The sequence below is a fragment of the Danio rerio genome, chromosome 17 (genome assembly GCF_052040795.2).
Source record: "Danio rerio strain M-AB ecotype USA chromosome 17, GRCz13ab, whole genome shotgun sequence".
In the NCBI taxonomy this organism is placed as follows: Eukaryota; Metazoa; Chordata; class Actinopteri; order Cypriniformes; family Danionidae; genus Danio; species Danio rerio.
Genome location: NC_141037.1, coordinates 33,596,598 through 33,611,868, shown reverse-complemented (window position 1 = coordinate 33,611,868; position 15,271 = coordinate 33,596,598). Strand labels below are relative to the sequence as shown.

The 15,271-nt window shown below is 34.9% G+C and overlaps 1 protein-coding gene across 13 annotated transcripts in view; it reads right to left on the bottom strand.

Moving 5' to 3' along the window:
- LOC141378611 (uncharacterized) overlaps positions 1-14,378 on the bottom strand; it is a 150,874-nt gene extending 136,496 nt beyond the window's left edge. For 3 of the 13 annotated variants that reach the window (XR_015513481.1, XR_015513482.1, XM_087290725.1), the window contains exons 1-2: positions 13,162-14,378; positions 4,085-4,163 (exon numbers count right to left, since the gene is read on the bottom strand). Coding sequence is in view for 9 of the 13 variants with exons in the window: in XM_087290725.1 (XP_087146851.1) it covers positions 4,085-4,150 (66 nt within the window). In the remaining 4 variants the exon portion in view is untranslated. The other 10 variants (XR_015513483.1, XM_087290726.1, XM_087290733.1 and 7 more) reach the window with 7 other exon arrangements.
- Positions 14,379-15,271: the final 893 nt, after the last annotated feature.

The window sequence follows — 15,271 nt, the reverse complement described above, 5'->3', positions numbered from 1 at the left end:
TCTTAAGTAATATAGCATCACTCTTCTTAATCTTAATCTTAAGCAAATTTTAATTTGAAATGAAATGTCATCCAAACGACATGTTTCCAGAGCCCAAAAGAAGGAAGATAAAGAAAAGTAGAGAAAGAAAAGCAAGCTCAAAGTAAAAGTATGTTCTGCTATGCATAATACATTATTTGGTAGTGTAATATTACGTCTAATAAATGCAACGATGCCCAAATGTTGGTATTTTTAGACCAACACAACCGTATTTTTTCTGTCCTTAAAATAGTAAAAGTGGATTCAGACATGCCCTTAATGCTTTTGCGCTATGCACTTTAGACTTGTGCCTAGATCGTTAAAATAGAACCCAATGTTTTGCATAAGAAATTCAAGTTACTGACTTTTTTTATCCCTATTTCCTCCAGTCTTTCAAGCATATATATATATATTTTTTTTTAATCCTATTTTAACTTCTTGGGCCCTATCATACATCCGGCGCAAAAAGGCGCAAGATGTGTTCCTATGTGTTGCTAGTTTCAGACCAACACAACACTAATTTTCCCATTTTCCACAATGTTGTTTAAATAGCAAATCCATTTGTGCCACTTTGTGGACTCATGGGTGTACTGGTCTAGATAAGAGGCATGTTAAGGCACATTGTTGGCATGTTGCTATTTTGAAGAACTAAAATAGACTGCACAATAGACCAGCTGCCAGCAGGTCTAAAGTCCAGCGCAGAGCGTGTTAGTTGTGCGCCTCCCTTACACATTACTTAATACACCCAGGATGTACAGCAATACACAAATATATTTACAAATGAAATTTAATTAAATGAATAACATTTTTCAAAACAAATATTTTCTACATAAATATAAAAACCACTGCCTTCGTGCCTTCTTCACCTTGTTTTTATTCAGTTTATTTATGACAATTTGCTTTTGTATAATGTTATTATTAGTAGCAGTATTATTTATTATATGCATATTTATATTTGTTTTAATGGTAACACTTTACAATAAGGTTCATAAGTTAATGCATTTACTAACATGAACTAATCATGAACAACACATGTACAGCATTTATTAATCATAATTGAACATTTACTAATGCATTATTAACATCCAAGTCCATGCTTGTTAACATTAGTTAATGCACCATGAGTTAACATGAACTAACAATGAACTATACTGTATTTTCATTAACTAACGTTAACATGAACATATACAGTAGTAAATGTATTGTTCATTGTTTGTTCATGTTAGTAAATGCATTAATTAACATTAACTAATGAACCTTATTGTAAAGTGTGACCGTTTTAATAAAAACAAGCTTAGATTTGTCCGCCTGTCAGGTTTTGGACCATATGGGGCTCAGCGTATGTGTATTTGGATATAACTCCGTTTTTTTTACCACACTTTGTTATTACTGTTCATTTATTCATTTGCTGGAAATAGAACTGAATTTAGAAATAGTTTTGAAACAAATCATTAGATTTAGATTTGTATTTCTATTTTTGTTTGTTTTCTGCACTTTTTATTCTTTAATTCATAAATTCATTTAAAAAAAGACTAAAATAAAGTACAAAACCTTTATTATTTTTTATTAGTATTATTTATTTATTATGATCACAACACATAAAGAAATTTGATGTAGGGCAGTACATAGAATTTACATAAATGTCAACGTACATATATACTCACTTTCCATAAGTTTATGTTCTGCTTTATCAAAAATGTGCATATATGTTGTCAATATTGTGTATATGTTATTTATATTTATATATATATATATATATATATATATATATATATATATATATATATATATATATATATATATATATATATATATATTATCTGCAATTTTATATATATGTTATATAGTCATATATATGCTGTCTGCATTGGGACTGCACTTGAAATGTGTAATGTGTAATGCACATAGAGCTTTGATGATTACTCCAGAGTACTTGTAGATCTTCAAGTGCTACGAAAAGCAATTTTCAAGTGCTACTTCAGTTACGATGCTTTTGGGAAACAGGCCCTAACATTAAGATCTGTTGGACGATCATTTATACAATCTACTTAAGATTACGATGCTTTTAGGAAATCTAGCACTAGTTTGTCAAGAATTTTTAACTTTATTGGTTTAAACGTGCCAATATCCATTCATATTAAGTATGGCATTACTTATATTCAGCATAGAAATGCAAGGAAGTTTTTGAGATAAATCATTGTGTAAACTGAGTAATAAAGCGCTGTCACTACTAATAGTAATTCAGAGCTTGTATTATCTTGAGATTATCTTTTATTTAACCTGGAACATTGCCTTAATTCAAAACAGTAACATCCCCACATGCAATGCAAAAAGTGTCTTCAGGCTACAATCCTCCTCTGAAGGTGCTATGAATACAACTGTGATGGTTTTTGGTCTTTTATTACCCCATCCATAAATATGAATTTCACCCTGAGGCTAAAAGACAGACAAAACATGTTAGACATTAGTGTTGTTGTTTTATTTATTTTTAATTTTTTTAAACCATGGAATAGTAATAGTATCAGTGGCAACCAGGAATATTGCAAAGATTTCTGCACATTTACAACAACTGATAAGCATATGTACAGTTTAATCATAGTTAAACATTGCACGTTTACTGTCAATTAACAGGTAAACCTAAAAATAGAAACCACTATTATTATTATTATTATTATTATTAATGGGATTTATAATAAAAGCAACAATGACAAGTAATAATTTCATTTGATACTACATGCAATAAGAAAAGTTATTTTAAATTTTAATAAATAATTAACATTCATTCATTCATTTTCTTTTCGGCTATGTCCCTTTACTAATCTGGGGTTGCCACAGTGAAATGAACCCCCAACTTATCCAGCATACAGTATGTTTTATACTGTGTATCCCCTTCCAGCTGCAACCCATCACTCATACACTCTCAATCACATCCATACACTATGGATAATTTTACCTATAGCACATATCTTTGGACTGTGGGGGAAACCGAAGCATCCGAAGAAAACCCACATGAACACGAGGAGAACATGCAAATTCCACACAGAAATGCCAACTGACCTAGCCAAGGCTCGAACCAGGGACCTTCTTGCTGTGAGGCGACATCGCTACCCACTGCGCCACCACGCCATACTTAAATATGTAACAATTTAACAATTTTTTTACGTTTAATAAATGTTGCCTTGATGAACAAAATAATTTTCTTGAAAAAAAATAACTTGACCGATAGTGTATGTTTAATGGAAATTAACTTGTAGTAGATAATGTTTTAGGTTAAATAAAGCAAGGTTAACTGTTCTCTTAAATAAATAAATAAATGGTGTGATATTTTGAGGAGCTGACACATTATATATATTTTTTACTAGCCATTATCAATATTAACATGATAAATTTTTATTGGTCCTGAATAAATTCATTACTATATATTCTTCCTTGAGGGCGACGCAGTGGCGCAGTAGGTAGTGCTGTCGCCTCACAGCAAGAAGGTAGCTGGGTCGAACCTCGGCTCGGCTCAGTTGGCATTTCTGTGTGGAGTTTGCATGTTCTCTGGAGTTCTTGAGTTCACGTGGGTTTCATCTGGGTACTCCGGTTTCCCCCACAGTCCAAAGACGTGGTACAGGTGAATTGGGTAGGCTAAATTGTCTATAGTGTATGAGTATGTGTATGAATGAGTGTGTGGATGTTTCCCAGAGATGGGTTGCGGCTGAAAGGGCATCCGCTGTTGGCGGTTCATTCCATTGTGGCGACCCTGGATTAATAAAGGGACTAAGCCGACAAGAAAATGAATGAATGAATATTCTTCATTGAATTTTTTTCGAATAAATAACTCATTAGTTAATAAGCAAGGCTATATCAAGTTAAATAATAAAAAATAAAATACATTTTGTCAATCTGTTGTTTTCCCTGCTTTCATAACTTTTCAATCAACATATTTATGTATGTATTTATGTATGTATGTATGTATGTATGTATGTATGTATGTAGACCTATATGTATGTTATAATAAACATAAACAAGTAGGCTTCGATACAGACTTCTATCAAAACAAGACTTCTGAACTCTCTCTTACCTCATTAATGTTGGGTGTCGACTGGTAAGAGCCCCTCCAGCCTCTGAGCCGCAAGTTTGAACGCATGTCTCATTTCAAGCTGTGGAAAACATAAACACGCTGTTACACACACGTATCGCGCGGTTTTACATATTACAATCGCAAACTCGCCTAAAGAGCTGTTCAAAAGTGTTAGCGCGAGACAAACTTAAACGCAGTCGCAGCATCAAGTGACGTCGGAATCCAAAATGCAGCACTGCCAGCCCGACCAACTTCTGTCTGCTCACCTTTAATTCAATTATTCATGAGCTGCCACTATTATCCGGTGACCACGCCACTCTGAGAAAGTTTTTAAGCACTTCAGCTTACCTGTTACTCATTTGCTCAAAGCTTATTACTGTAGTTATCCATTCGAAGTTTGGCATTCCGAAAATACTGAGCTCTGAAAAAACTTTTCTTATTCACAGCCTGACATGGTAAGTAGCTCTTTACAAGCCGTATCAGCTGGTGTTTTTTAATTATTTAATAGCAAAACAGCGGCCATTGTTGTTCAACCGGTTTCAACAGCATACTAATGTTAAAGTGAACTTGTCTCCTATAACTGCTGTCCAAAACAAGGGCAAATGTATCTAAAGTGTGGTTGTCATTTCCATGGCAGCTGTCAGAAAGTACTCCAAAAGTTGGATGATAATTGTGTAATTTTAAAAACCCATCCTTCACCCAAGGTCTACAAGTTTCAGCAGAGGAAATAAAAGACAGCATATATAATCATCGACTTCTGATAATTATCTGCTTATAAATAAAACTATTATCACATATTTAATTATTTTTATGTAATACTAAATTGATACATTACACACATTAGTTTCCTATAAGGAGATGTATTTATTTGATAACAGTAATTCATTGGATTTATAGGCTAGTGCTTTTCAAATTGAAGCACTTTACACATTTGAGTGAAAATCTGCTCAACTATGGAGCCAGATCAGTTTCAAAAATAATACATTCACAAATTGAAATTCATACATGCACAGCACAATTCACATTTACATAATTCGTAAATTCACAAACTATTCACAAAATTCACAAAATATAAAAACTATTAATGTTTTCACCAAATAAACTGGATTTCTGTATTTTTAAATTGTGTTTTTAATTTAAGAATTTGATTTGTGTCTACGAATCGTGTTTTGAATTCACAAATTGGATTTGTGTGTTTATGAATCAGGTTTCAAATTAACGAAATGGATTTGCGTATTTTCGAATCAGGTTTTGAATGTACAAATGGGATTTACGTGCTTTTGAATTGTGTTTTGAATTTCTGAATTAGATTTGTGTATTTCCTAATCGTGTTTTGAATTTATGAACTGGATTTGAGTGTTTATGAATCGTGTTTTAAATTTACGAATTGAATTTGTGTATTTTCGAATTGGATTTGTGTATTTTTGAATCATGTTTTGAATTTACAAATTAGATTTTACAAATGTGAATTTTGTTGTGGATCTATGAATTGCATTTAGTAAATGTATTATTTTTCAGACTGATCTGGCTCCATACTCAACCACCACCAGTGTGCAGCAATCACCTGGATGACATGATGGCAGGCATTTTGACTTTTGGTTGTTCCGTTTAGTCAATGGCACGGTCTATTTCAGTTGCCTCAAAAAATTACAATAATTCATTTAGTTTTTTATTAGAGTATCATTACTGGAAGGCACGAAACCCTAAACATGTGGGAACAGTGGACATTAAGCTCATGCACTTTAAACAAAAACGTATGCAAACCACCCTAATTTCCCTATCCAGCTCCAGCAGCAAAACTCATTATCTTATTCTCTTGTGCTTTAGCTCAACAGCCGAAACACCCAATGGGAGAAAAAGCAAGAGAGCCATAAAACACTTCCTGTGAAAAAAGAAAACTACATTCATTGCCTTTGTTTTCTGTGGCTCCTGCTTTATCTGTGTTGAAACAGGGAGGGGAATAGTACTAACAGCTGACCTGTCTCTGAAGAGCAGCTGGGCAGTATTGGATGTGTCTCTCCATATTGACTGATTGCCATCATCAGAGGAGGCTGAACAGTCATGGATTTTGCCCTGACCTGAGGATTCATATGGAAAATAGAGAAAGACTCAAGCCGTTGCATCTGTCGGGGAAATTGCTTGTGACGTGAGACTGTCAAGTCATTGAAGACCATCTGCGATGAGTTGGTGTGTTGCTAATTTAGAAAATTAATATTATAAGCATTCGTTTTCATACAATAATTTTCAAACATTAGTTCTCATAGCATTAGTTTCTTGGACTCGTTACCCTTGATCTTGGTTACTGACATGCGTTACTGTATATGTATTAATTAAGGGGTTGTAAACCTGAATGATCACAACTTTGCTCTGCTTCTGAACAAATGAGAAAAACAATGCAAAAACAATTAATATATATATTTTATATTTGTGAATATCATATATATATATATATATATATATATATATATATATATATATATATATATATATATATATATATATATATATATATATACACACACACACACATACACACACACACAATCACTCACCGGACCACTTTATTAGGTACACCGTACTAGTACCGGGTTGGACCCTCTTTTGCCAGCAGAACTGCCTTAATCTTTCATGTCATAGAGTCAACAAGATACTGGAAAAATTCCTCAGACATTTTGGTCCACAATGAAATGACAGTTTCACGCAGTTGCTGAGAATTTGTCAACTGCACACCCATGATGCAAATCTCCTGTTCCACCACATCCTAAAGGTGCTCTATTGGATTGAGTTCTGTTGACTGTAGAGGCCATTTGAGTACAGTGAACTCATTATCATGTTTTAGAAACCAGTCTGAGATGATTCACACTTTATGACATGGCACGTTATTCTGCTGGAAGTAACCATCAGAGGATGGGTACACTGTGGCCTTGCCTTGCCTTGCCTTGCCTTGCCCACACAAAATATCCCCTACACATTACACCATCACTAGCAGAAGCCTGAACCTTTCATGCAAGGCAGAATGGATCCATGCTGTTGATACCAAATTCTGACCATACCATCCAAATGTCGCAGCAGAATTCGACATTTATTAGACCAGGCAACATTTTACCAATCTTCTATTGTGCAGTTTTGGTGAGCCTATTTGGTGAGTTCTTAGCTGACAGGAGTGGCACCCGGTGCGGTCATCTACTGCTGTAGCCCATCCGCCTTAAGGTTCAACGTATTGTGTATTCACATATGCTCTTCTGCATACCTTGGTTGTAACGAGTGGTTATTTGAGTTACAGTTGTCTTTTTATCAACTGGAATCTGGCCATTCTCCTCTGACCTCTTTGCTACCACAGAACTGTACCACTCCCTGGATATTTTCTCTTTTTCTGACCATTCTCTGTAAACGCTAGAGATGGTTGTGAGTGAAAATCCCCTTAGATCAGAAGTTTCTCAAATACTCAGACCAGCCCATCCGGCACTAACAACCATGTCACGTTCAAATTAAACTTTAATCACCTTCTTCCCAATTCTGATGCTCGGTTTAAACTGCAGCAGATTGTATTGACCATGTTTACATGCCTAAATGCATTGAGTTGCTGCTATGTGATTGGCTGGTTAGAAATTTGCGTTAACGAGCAGCTGGACAGGTGTACCTAATAAAGTGGCCGGTGAGCTTATGTACTGTATGTATATACAGAAAAGCCAACTGACCCAGCCAAGGCTTGAACCAGCAATCTTCTTGCTTTGAAGCGACCGTGCTACCTACTGCGCAAACTTGGCGCCATAAAAAAAATTAATAAAAAATAAAATAAAAATAATTATATGTATATATATATATATATATATATATATATATATATATATATATATATATATATATATATATATATATATATATATATATATATATATATTTTTTTTTTTTTTTAATGCTCAGTATGCCATGGTGAATTTAATAAATTTAGTATTTTTTGTTACATCTCTGTCTTTAATCAAAAACGAACCAGCAGGGTCCTTCATATTGTTGTAACTTTTTGTGTTAATCAAACAATTGTTTTTTAGATGCATGTTCCTGGGTAGTAACTTAGGTGGCGTAGTCGGGTTTTATTATATTATCTTTATAGCCGAGGGTTACATATGGATTCATTCATTCCTTTTTTTCAGCTTAGTCTCTACAGTATATTAATATGGGGTCGCCACAGTGGAATGAACCGCCAACTTATCCAGCATATGTTCTACACAGCAGATGCCCTTCCAGTTGAAACCCATCACTAAGACTTTTTAATACACACTTATTCACACACATACAACACAGAAAATTTTAGCTCACCCAAATCACCTATACCACATGTCTTTGGACTTGTGGAGGACCCTGAGGAAACCAACGCAAACACGGGGAGAACATATTTTAACCAACAAGAATTTTTACAAATTTGGATGTTATGCCACATTGCACTAAAACGCTGTCAAAAAGTTTATAACAACCTAATTAAAGCCCCTTCAAAGCAACCAATGGGCAAATAATCAGATTCATACAGCACTTATATGAATTTTAGTATCTCTCATATTTGTATTATTTTGGACCAGCAAAGCTGTTTTGGGCTTTGCGCTGGATTAAAGCACATGGTGTTGGTAACGTGATATCAAGCATGTCACTTGCTTCTCCCCAGTGGAGAACACAACAGTATGTGGTCTGTGTAGTCCTGTTGTTGTTCCACGGCTCATTGTGATGGGTGAATACACTGATTCACATACAGAGGGAATGGGATGATGCCATGGGGGCATTGCAGCTGGGTAGGGAAACATCTCTAAGCGCCATCGCACACAAATGAACACATCAGCAGCCAGCATTAACAGCAGGGGAGATACGAAGAGGGGGATCTGACGCTGAGACTCCCTGATAGGCCGTCACTTTGGATCAAAGTATATCTCTGCTTCGAGTCCTAGGTGTTTGATTATGGTAATAATTCAGTCACTTGATTAATGCCTATTATAATATGTAAGGACAGTGTGTTGAAAGCTACCTGCAGTCTCAAATTGTAAAACTACTAGAATTTGACAAGACACAGGTCTACAAAAATTTTACTCAAACACTGCTTACATTTTGCAGAGAGTTTTCTGTACGTTCATTAGCCATTTGTCTCAGTAATCATTACAAATTACAGTCTGATCAAATAGTCTGACAATTCTGATGAAATTGCTGATTTTGCACATGAAAATGTAAATAAACAAACAGTAAATATGACAGCACAGTTAAGAGCCATTCATTTAACAGTTGTTACTGATTTGTTACATTTTGTTGCTGATTTGCTGAAATGAACCTATTTTAACAGCCTAAGGATGATTATGGGTCATGTTGTCTGTTTTATGCTGCAGATTCAGCGGCAGTGTTTAATATTGTGGGAAAACTTTTTCATAGTGATATAATATTCAATCCACTTCATCAGAACATCACCTGTTCTGAATAAGACGGGGAAGCAGATTGAGACTGCTTTAGAACAGCCATATTCAAATCGGTAACTCAGAAGATGTGAGAATAAATGTGCTGAAGCAAGAAATCTGTCTTCCAGATATTCTCGCTTCCAGGTTTATTTCAATAAACTCTAAGTAGCGAGAAGAGTGCAGTCAAATGCTGCTTTAAAAGTCTAATACTGAGTCACTTGATCAGTTAATCTGCTGGAAGGGCAGATCAGCACATTTAGATCTGCATTCTGAGGCTCAAAAGGGCATTTGACCTCCACTGATCCTTCACAGCAAGATATTTATTTTTTCATTTATTCACAAACATTTCTATCTGCCAGACTTTTAAACCAAAAACTCAAACCTTGAAGTCGTCATAGAATCAATACTTTTCTCATTTGTATATGTATAGAATAGTTCTTGGGGTGACGCAGTGGCGCAGTAGGTAGTGCTGTCGCCTCACAGCAAGAAGGTTGCTGGTTGGAGCCTTGGCTGGGTCAGTTGGAGTTTCTGTGTGGTGTTTGCATGTTCTCCCTGCGTTGGTGTGGGTCTCCTCCGGGTGTTCCAGTTTCCCCCACAGTCCAAAGACATGCGGTACAGGTGAACTGGGTAAGCTAAATTGTCCATAGTGTATGTGTGTGAATGAATGTGGATGGATGTTTCCCAGTGATGGGTTGCAGCTGAAAGGGCATCCGCTACGTAAAACGTGCTGTATAAGTTGGCGGTTCATTCCGCTTTGGTGACCCCTGAATAATAAAGGGACTAAGCCGAAAAGAAAATGGATGAATGAATGAATAAAAGTTCTTGTTATAAACGATGTGTAATTATTTTGTAAACATTTTTTTTGTCCTCATAAACGTTAATCAAATACCATAATCTTCCCTCCTTTTGCGTTTTTTGCATTTTCTATGATTGATTACTTCAGACTCGGTGCAAAACAGCCTAACTGTTAAATACAGACTTAACTGTTGTTTAAACGTCCAATAACTGCATACCAACTACATTCTTAGCTGTATAAAAAAATCGTCATACAAATGTAGAGTTTGCGCGTGCCTCACGTCTGCGACTTGTACTGGATGAGTCGCACAAGTCTGTTGATTCACAAACTATGCATGCTCTTTGTGTGAACCCTTTAAAATAACAGCATAGTTGTCCAAATTAATGTCCTGTGAGCGTTTTATAACAGACGTGCGCCTGTACAGGAGGATGAATCGAGACTCTGTGATGTTTTAGTAGCAAAAAGCTGTTTACTGTTCCTGACAGCAAACTCCAATAACATCCAGCTGCAAACCCAACTACCTTCAGATCGATGTGTTTTAACAGCTTTAGAGTGTTTTTACTATATTTTAAATTTCTTTGCTTATTTTTAATGGATATAAATAGTAGATTAATTGATGAATAGTAGTCAGTCCAATTCAAAGCAGCAGTTGTTTTTTTGCCATCTGTTGTCCAGTCAGGTTTATTCATTGAAGAAAAGGACCAAATAATCTGCAATTGTAAAGCATAACTGAAGATCCACAATGAAATGTTTTGAATCTGTGTGTTTGTGTTTTATAATATATATATATTTTTTTTTTATAAAAGCTGTAGATTATCTCTAGAAAGTCAGTTTAAGAAAAAATGTCAGACCGGTGGGCCTTCAAAAAATCTTTGCAAAATTAAGTGGTCCCCAAAGTGAAAGGGGTTGAGAACCCCTGCTTTAAGCAGGGTATATCAGTGTGTGTCTCGGTTTTGTTTGTCCATTCCTCAGATTTTCTTTATTTTGTTAGTGACCCCCATCTTTTATCAATTCAGTTCGTTCCAAAAAAACAAAATCATCCACTGCCTTATATTTGTTTGTCATTTCAGAACCGTTTCAAGCGGATATATATCACAATTGCAGAAATGTAGGACAATCTTAACTTCCGTTTCATGGTGACTTTAATTTAAAGTAATTAAAAAATAAATAAATAAAAATTCAGCAAATCTCCAACAAACACACATACTGTAAAGTTTTTTTTTTTTTTTTGTAAACTGCTTTAAATATTTAAATGTAAAAAATTAATTGTTTTAATATGTTTCTTTTTGGAAAATTGGTTTAAAAAAAAGAAGTGCATCCAGTTATTATTTTCTGTGGTTAAAAACCCAATGCAATCTTGGGGCAATTTGTATAGTTTGGGCTAATTTGTGTTAATTGGTACAATCTCATTCATACTTTTTACTACAATTTGCTTATCCCGCATGACTGTTGGGTTAGGGGCCGAGTTTGGGGCAATGCCAACTTTTAAAAATTGCAAATTTTCTTACATATTAAATCCTATGAATGTGTGAATTCACCACTTTTCCTCGTGTGATCATGCTGTCAAAATATTATCACTAAATCATCCACCAATTAATTAACAGATACTTTATGTCACCATAGATCATCATCATCATCTTCATCATTGTCACTAACCTAGTCTACCATATGCTTACCAGGCTAATTAATAAATTTACAAGGACTAATGGCCACATGTCATTTTTGTAGAGTGACAGTCAGTGACAGCGGTAATAGTCATGGGCTGGATTTCCCCTGGAGGCAGAGCAACAGGTGTACCGCAAAGCACAGCGCATTCAATGGAGGAACAATCCAGCAGCCCGGGGAAAGAGCTTTATGCCTGCAGTCTCTTAATCCCCCGACAGAAGGGGGTGTGATGTTTATGTAATGCTTCTAGGAAACTTGAATAATGTATTTAGAGCCACTTTTGGATGTGTGTCTGAAGTCAGCTAAAATAAGTGGTTCATTTTTTATGCTTTCAGTAGAAACAAATAGCAATATAACTTTATATATGAAAGGAATATAAGATAATAATACTGTTTTGTTGACTCTATTGTCAACATTGGGCATGCAAAGAAAGCTTTTTTTTTTTTTTTGCTTAATGATACAATACAAGTTGTATGTAATTCACATATTACCTTGATTGTGTTCAAATAGTTTTGCACAAGGGTTAGGCACAGGTTTGGTGATAAGTGGGTTAAGGTATGGGTGGTGTGGGATTAGGTGTAAGGGATGGGTCAACAGTATAATTATAGATGTAATTAAAGAAATTTATTACATATGTAATTACATGCAGATAATGAAAAAGAGAAGTACAATGGTAGGTAACACTATTTTGATAGTCCATTTGAGTATTAGTAGACTGCCTGCTTAATATGTTGATACTGCTCCTTCAACAGACATTTAACTGACTATAAGAAAATGTGCAAGTGCATGTGAACTTAAACTAACCGTAACCCCAACCCCAGCCCCGTCCTAACAGTCTACTTACAATTTAATGAGAATTAGTTGGCATTTAGATGCAATGTAAGTTAAATTCAATAAACGGACCATCAAAATAAAGTGTGACGCAATGGGAACAAATATATATATATATATATATATATATATATATATATATATATATATATATATATATATATATATATATATATATATATATATATATATATATATATATATGTAATAAGTGCATTGCACCCAATTATTAGTTTAAACGCAATAATATATTAATAAGATCACTATATATAGTGCAAACCTTTAGAATTTAAAATGGGATTTGATGATTTTTCACAAGATAGCCACCAAATTTCTGTTGCATTGTTTTGTTTTACCTGCTTCAGAGTTGTACCAAATCCACACCTGTCTTGCTTCCTGGCAGCTTACTGGTGCTACACACTCCCTTTTAGCCAAATTGTCGCTCTGTTCCTTCACTATCTTTCAGTCTGTGGGTCTCCCTGTGTGGGCACCTCTCAGCTCATTCCCCACATCCCAGGAGAGCAGGCTGATTTGCTGTAGCCCAGCCTGAAAGCTTTCTTCACTCAGAGATGTGCTGTAGCGCTGCTCATCAGAGCACTGGCTCCCACTGTAAGTCTCGCAAGAGCTGATGGAGCCTCTGTACAGCAGTGCCTATTCCGTTTATGTCCGGTCTCATTTGTACATGAAGGATCCTTTCCAGAAAGAAAGCTGTGAAATGGAAAATTAGGTAAACCCTCTTGGGATCCCCTGTCCTTTACTGGCTTGTTTTCTCTCCTATCTTTATATACTGGTTGAACCTGCAAATCCCAGGAGATCTCTTTCTGAGCTCCTTCCCTCATGAGAGTGTTTCTTATGGGTGAGCTCGGTGGCGCTTCGCCTGTTGCTGCTTTGGTACAATTAATTACCAGTAAGAGGATCAGATGTTTAAAAAGTGTCCTGTTTCAACCACCGCCATTGCACAACAAAGCTTTAACTTATTCATTAGACTAGGGTATCGTTTATTTCTTGCTGTACAGTGAGAACTACTGACTGTGTACAGTTGCCTGCATTTGGGTTTCAGTGACCTGCTTTAGTATAAAAGATGAGAAGAAAACAAATACAAATTTGCATAGTGTCTAGAACACGCTAAATGTTTCATCTTCTTTCTGACGTTCATTACCTAACATCGCTGTAGCAAGTTAAACACCGAAACAGAGATTTCAGAGATAAATGGGTTCACCTGTTAGCTGGGAAGACTAACCGTTGCATATTTGATGAGAGCAAAATGTAAATTTAGGTCTTGTGCTCTGAGGTGAACTGAAATTTAGCCCTGCGGTTTGCTCATTTCCAATTCCTCATACCTCAATGAACTTGAGCTCATGCCAAAAGACAATTGTCATTATTCTAAATTTAAACACTATGATAAAAATCTATTTTTGCTTGGTTTTTTAGATATACAGTGGTTACTCTGACCTTCATCTAGAGAAGCACAGCTCTACATTTTAAATAAAAAAAAAAAACCAAAGCTGGTAAGTATATTCCTTTGAAACAGTTCTTGTTCCGTCAGGCATCAGTAATATTCCCTGCCGCCTTTAATCATTGCTGCATATTGTGAGACTGCTAACATTTTTATTTATTTACTTATTTATTTATTTATTTTTTGCATACATTACCTAAGCAATATGCAGATGCCTATTCCAGATTATACAGTAATTAGATCCAGTCTTTAAATCTGAAACCTGTTATTCTCATATTTTCTGTCCAAGACTGTAAACAAGGCTGGATAACCTGGCTTCATTAAAGGTGTTACTTGCTTTGATGCAGAGGAAATGCGTGCTTTACTTTTTTTGATTGCTTTCCACAGTATAAGTAATTTTGTCAACTAACTCTCATTAGAGATTGAGTAGAACATCAGTAGACAAGTTTAACCTCAGTTTGGTAGATTAACAGAACAGTATATGCAAATTAAAATACAGTATGTTCCAGGTATTGGCAAAAATATATTGAAATGTATTTTATAATAAAATACCAAATACTTCAGTTTTACTGTTGTTTTCTTTTGTTAATTTGCTTAACGTGATTTTATATTATTTGTTGTTTGTTTTTTAGTAATTTTTTTTTCTCTTGTATGTGCTTATTTGATGCATTACTTCTCTGTAAAACTCATGTATATATGTGAATTAAAATACAGTATGTTCCAGGTATTGGCAAAAACACATTTAAATGTATTTTATAATAAAATACCTAATACCTCAGTTTTACGTGCATCCAAATAAACTACTAAAATACAGCAGCCAGAAATGTATCAAAATAAAATAATGTATTTTGAAAATACTACAAAATACTTTTACAAGCAAGCATGACATTTCTTTGTAAACCTTCAATTAATAGGGACATTTGATCAATCCCTTCACCGTTAAATTGACTTACTCTTTTACTTTAAGCATAAATTTTGTAAAATTTTCATACAGAAATTCCTGTATTGGA